This window comes from Lontra canadensis, unplaced genomic scaffold (genome assembly GCF_010015895.1).
Source record: "Lontra canadensis isolate GAN:19392208 unplaced genomic scaffold, GSC_riverotter_1.0 scaffold60, whole genome shotgun sequence".
Classification (NCBI taxonomy): Eukaryota; Metazoa; Chordata; class Mammalia; order Carnivora; family Mustelidae; genus Lontra; species Lontra canadensis.
The window spans coordinates 6,789,895-6,795,894 of record NW_022631054.1 but is presented as its reverse complement, the minus strand read 5'-3'; the positions used below and the strand labels follow the sequence as shown (position 1 = coordinate 6,795,894).

Sequence of the window (6,000 nt, the reverse complement as noted above, 5' to 3'; positions counted from 1 at the left end):
ATGGAGCTAACAGCCTGGAATGGAAATCAGACACTACACGAGAAATCAGGAAATATTTTTATATTGTAATTAGTGGTATGAAGAAAAGAACTAGGCGCCGTGAAAGAAAAAACAACAGGGATAGACTTGAGACAGGACTGCCATCCCTCATTTAAGAGAGGAGATAGTTTTAAAAAAATCAATCTTTTTAATAAATCGACAATCAGTTATTTAAAAAAAAAAAAAAAAAGGAGAGAGGAAGATTGTTGAGCCTCTGATACCAGCAAGCTGATGGCAGGCATGTCGGAAGCTTCTTAAGCTTGGAAACCGTGGTCTCGCCCCACCCACCTCTCCTCTCGTCCTCCACGCGGAACCCTAGGTATGCGCAGGCGCACTGACGGTTGCCATGGGGACAGCTGCTCCCGCGCAATCGCAGATATCCTCAAGATGGCGGCGGCGGCGGCCGCGCGAGCAGTTTCTGTGAGCGCCGGGCTACGGGGTCTGCCACGGACACTGCCTCTTGTAGTGATTCTCGGGGCCACGGGCACCGGCAAATCCACCCTGGCGTTGCAGCTAGGCCAGCGGCTCGGTGGCGAAATCGTTAGCGCTGACTCCATGCAGGTAAGAGTGCAGTTGGCCCCGGGCCTGCGAAACGCAGAGGCCGCCTGCGGGCCTGTGGTCGAGTGGATGCCCAGTCGCATGGTGGTAGTGGGTGAACCCCGAGGCTTGTGGGGCGGAGTGAAGGGAACCCATAATTACTGGGTGCCCACCGTGTACCAGACATAGTGTCAGGCGATTGAGTCAGTTTCCTCATCTCATTTGCTTCTCACGACGTTGCTGTTGATAGATGCTATCTCCATTGACGCCTGAGGGAATTCACCTAGGGAGATGAAACGGTTTTCTCCGTGTCACATAGCGAATTAGGGAAGGAGATGGCCTTTGAACCTACAGGGTTGACAGGCGTCCAATAAATACCTGTTGAATGAAAATTGTTACGCGCTTTTGCTATTTCGAGTACTCAGCGACAGCGGTATAAATCGGTTACCGTCTATGAGTAACTCCTGAGGGAATGGAACAGGGTGGATATTCAGGAGACCTGCATTCTAATTCCTAATCTGCCATCGACCACGTGAGCTTAATGTATCTGTAAAGTGGAAAAAATGGCACCTACCTCCCAGGGCTGTGGTGCTTAATAAGTGAGAGCGTGAGTTTTAGAATGGAGAGCACGGTCCTGAAAAGGCCGGGGCCAGGCACCTGGTAAATGTTTAAGTTGAGATTTTTAACTCCCTACTGGCTGATGGGAGCCAGGAGGCTTTGTCCTCGTCCTTGAGTTAGAGGGTAGCCTAGGAGGGTAATATACCTGGCACCTGGTTGCATTTGGGCTTGGGTTAAGAGTGGGTGACATTTTGGGTAAATCTGTGATGGAGGAATTGTAAACCCTATTTATTGAAGATAATTTGCAGTTAATGAGTTTTTACAGAGTAAATGAGATGCTTGATGTGAAATGCCTGCCACTGAATCTGGTATCTACCTGATGGGTACTTAGCAAGGAAAGGCATTCCTTCTCCCTACTACACCCGATAAACCTCTGGGCATGGTTTCTACCTTTATTAATTCATTTGGAGTGACATGGCCATCAACACACAAATGATTAGGATAATTCAACAAATGTTAGTTTGCAGCCTTTATTTTGTGTCAGCTTCGAGAGACAGACTTTACCCCTAATCCCAGCCCTGTCTTTTCTAAGATATGTGACTTCAGCCTGACCTCTTTGTGCCTTTGTTTCTTCTGTAAAATAGGAAGAAGAATACCAATAACACAACGTAATTGTGATGATTGATGTGATAAAGTGCGTAAAGCATTTAATACAAGATATGGTGCATGGTGCTAAAAATATAAGTGCTATTTTCTGCAAGGCCCTTTGGAAAGAGAAAATCATAATCCCCTTCCTCAGGGAGTTTTAGTACAGCTAAACATGGAACAGAGCAATTAGAAAGTGTTTGAACTATGATATTAATGATGCTTTGCAAGGTGGATGGGGTAGGGAGGAGAGAAACCGCAAATGTTAGATTTTATACTAAACCATATAGTTTCTGAGAAGGGAGAAATCCATGCAGGCTGATATAGTTAGTCATGTAAAGCTCTCTGAAAAGGGACTTGAAAGGTGAAGTCTAGATAGGTAAGAAGAAAAGGCATGTCAAAGGAAGGAACATGAATGAAGATTTAGGTGAATATGTGGAACAGTGTGTATGTAGGACAGTGAAAGGAGGATGTTCATTAGGTATTGTAGATATTGTGGATGGAATGGAGAATGAGTAACATGATGAACGCAGTGTGTAAGAAGCATTCATTTGTGAACAGTATGCACAATGAATTGGATGTGGGGGTGGGTGTTAGGAATGCGGGGGAAGGGAGAGGTGTAACTTTTTTTTTTTTTTTTAGATTTTTTTATTTATTTGACAGACAGAAATCACAAGTAGGCAGAGAGAAAGGGGGAAGCAGGCTCCCCGCCGAGCAGAGAGCCCAACGTGGGGCTCGATTCCAGGACCCTGAGATCATGACCCGAGCCGAAGGCAGAGGCTTTAACCTACTGAGCCACCCAGGTGCCCTGTACCTTTTTTTTTTTTTTTTTTTTTAAGATATATTTATTTGAGGGCTGCCTGGGTGCCTCAGTGGGTTAAGCCTCTGCCTTCAGCTCAGGTCATGATCTCAGGGTCCTGGGATCGAGTCCCGCATTGGGCTTTCTGCTGGGCGCGGAGCCTGCTTCCTCCTCCCTCTCTCTGCTTGCCTCTCTGCCTACTTGTGATCTCTCTCTGTCAAATAAATAAAATCTTAAAAAAAAAAAAAGATATATTTATTTGAGAGAGAGAGAGTGTGTACTTGAGCAAGCTGGGGGAGAGGGAAAGAATCTTAAAGCAGATTCCTCTCTGAGTGTGGAGCCTCCCATGGGGCTTGATCCCAGGACCCTGAGATCATGACCTGAGATGAAATCAAGAGTTGGACACTTAACTTACTGAGCCACTCAGGTGCCCCAAGATGTAACGTTTTTTGAAGGTATAATCATGTTACAGTGAGCTGGTCACTGATTGCTGAAAGAAGAATGAAGGACATAATAGACTGAGGATTCAGGTTTGTATGCCTGGGAGAGTCTGGTGAGCCTTGGAATCAGGAAGATTTGGCAGGGCACAGTGGGAGTAGCAACAGGACATCCAAGGGGAAAGTCTGCTGGGTGGGTGGAGAGTGTGCAGCAGGTGTGACGCCACTTCAAGACTCTTGTACTTATTGCCTCTGCCTGGTGGCGCTTATTCCTCTATTTAACCATGTGGCTTGCTTTCTCTCTTCATTCATGTCTCTACTAAGATGTCCTCTTACTGAGGCCTTCTCTGATCATTCCATTTAAAATAACACATCACCGGGGTGCCTGGGTGGCCCAGTCATTGGGCATTTGCCTTCGGCTTGGGTCATGATCCCAGCATCCTGGGATTGAGCCCCATGTTGGGCTCCCTGCTCCACGGGAAGCCTGCTTCTCACTCTCCCTCTTTCTCTGCTTGTATTCCATCTCTCTCTCTCTCTCTCTCTCTGGCAAATAAATAAAATCTTTAAAAATAAAAAATAAAATAACACACCACCAATCCCTGTTCCCTATCTTTCTCATATAGCAAACAGTCCTTGTCAGGGGAATGTTCCCAGTAAATCATCTTAATTTTACATCATCTTTTTTCTTTTTAGATTTTACTTATTTATTTGAGAGAGAGCACACAAGCATGAACGGTGGGGAGGGGCAGAAGGAGAGGGCAAAGGAGACTCCCCGTGAAGCAGGAGGCCTGACATGGGCCGCCATCCCAGGACCCTGGGATCATGACCTGAGCCAAAGGCAGATGCTTAACTGACTGAGACACCCAGATGCCCCAATTTCACATCTGTTTTTAAGTAAGTTAGTGTGTTCTGGCCATGAGTGCCATATATAGCTCTGTAATAGCTGTTATCCATATCTCAGGAGTGTTTCTTTTCTCATAACTGTGTACCTTAAGGTTGAGGTTGCCAGAGGTGTTGTTTGATGTAAAATAGGTCATGTCAATGTGCCTTGTATAGTGCTGATGATATGGTAGACCCTTAATATTTGATGAAATATTTTAAAGAATATTTTATTTATTTATTTGACAGAGAGAGAAATACAGCGAGAGAGGGAACACAGGCAGGGGGAGTGGGAGAGGGAGAAGCAGGCTTTCCATTGAGCAGGGAGTCTGATGGGGGCTGGATCCCAAGACCCTGGGAGCATGACCCAAGCCGAAGGCAGATGCCTAACGACTGAGCCACCCAGGTGCCCCGGATGAAATATTTGTTGGCTTGCCTTATTAAAACAGCACATCTTGATCCATTCAGATTTTTTCCTGTGGTTATATAAGTAACTGAAATATAAGACTTAAATTTCTTTCATCCTAGGGATGCCATGAGGATTAATTAATGTATGAAAACACTTTGAAGATTATCCAGCTTTCTGAACTGGCTATAGGTTGTGTTTAGTTTTTTTTATTTTTTATTTTTTATTTTTTTAAGAGTTTATTTATTTATTTGACAGACAGAGATCACAAGTAGGCAGAGAGGTAGGCAGAGAGAGAGACAAGGAAGCAGGCTCCCTGCTGAGCAGAGAGCCCGATGCCGGGCTCGATCCCAGGACTCTGGGATCACGACCTGAGCCGAAGGCAGAGGCTTTAACCCACTGAGCCACCCAGGTGCCCCAGGTTGTGTTTAGTTTTGATTATATTATGGATATTTGTAACATTTCCTCTTGGTCCCTATTGGAAAACTTTGACCTTTGATTTTACTTTTCAGTCTAAATAATGATATAAAGTATCACAGCCCCATTTACGTGGCCATACACAGTTCTTCATTTCTACCTTTGCTTACATGCCCCTGTTACCTGTTTCATTTTTTTTTTTTAATTTTTAAAAGATTTTATTTATTTATTTGACAGAGATCACAAGTAGACAGAGAGGCAGGCAGGGGGTGGGCAGCAGGCTCCCTGCTGAGCAGAGAGCCCAATGCGGGACTCGATCCCAGGACCCTGAGATCATGACCTGAGCCGAAGACAGCGGCTTAACCCACTGAGCCACCCAGGCGCCCTGTTTCACTTGTTTTTTATCCAGAGAAGGGAGATGGCATTTTTTAGTGACTTGAGGTTACTCAGAATTTTTGGTAAGCATGTGAACAAAATGATGTTTAAAGAAAGAATTGAAGTATAGTGGACACACATTACATTTTCAGCTTCAGGTGTACAAAGTGATATTCTTAAAAAAAAAATGACATTCTTAGTGTTGGATTACCAGCTCCTTGAAAGAGCATTTTCAATTGCGAATAAATACACAGGCAGAATGATAATAATAACTTAAATTTGTAGAGCAGATTTGTTTATAAAATACTTACAGATGCTTTATATTCTCACAATAACCTTGTAAGGTAGATACTGTCATTTCACAGGTAAGGAAACAGGCTTTGCAATAAGGTCTTACAGTAAGTAGCAAACCTGGAGTTGAACATCATTGTTGACTTTCCATGCCCACCGCCTTGTCCAGAGAAAACCATCCCCTGTAGATGAGGCAGGAGCAGTGGTGCTCAGTCATTAGAGAGTTATTTCTTTTTTTTTTTCCCCTAAATATTTTATTTATTTGATACACAGAGAGAGAGATAGTGAGAGAGGGAACACAAGCAGGGGGAGTGGGAGAGGGAGAAGCAGGCCCCCAGCCAGGCAAGGAGCCTGATGTGAGGCTCAATCCCAGGATGACCTGAGCTGAAGGCAGATGCTTAAACGACTGAGCCACCCAGGCACCCTGAGAGTATTTCTTTTTTCTTTTAAAGATTTTATTTATTTATTTGACAGACAGAGATCACAAGTAGGCAGAGCAATAGGCAGAGATAGAGGGGGAGCAGAGCCCGATGTGGGGCTCGATCCCAGGACCCTGGGATCATGACCCGAGCCAAAGGCAGAGGCTTAACCCACTGAGCCACCCAGGCGCCCCCCCT

The 6,000-nt window shown here is 44.9% G+C and overlaps 1 protein-coding gene across 3 annotated transcripts in view; it reads left to right on the top strand.

Moving 5' to 3' along the window:
• The first annotated feature begins 391 nt into the window (after nt 1–391).
• The window catches only part of TRIT1 (tRNA isopentenyltransferase 1), a 48,471-nt gene continuing 42,862 nt past the window's right edge, over nt 392–6,000 (top strand). For all 3 annotated transcript variants that reach the window (XR_004384997.1, XM_032877382.1, XM_032877381.1), the window contains exon 1: nt 392–600. Coding sequence is in view for 2 of the 3 variants with exons in the window: in XM_032877382.1 (XP_032733273.1) it covers nt 427–600 (174 nt within the window). In the remaining variant the exon portion in view is untranslated. The remainder of the gene's footprint in view (nt 601–6,000) is intronic.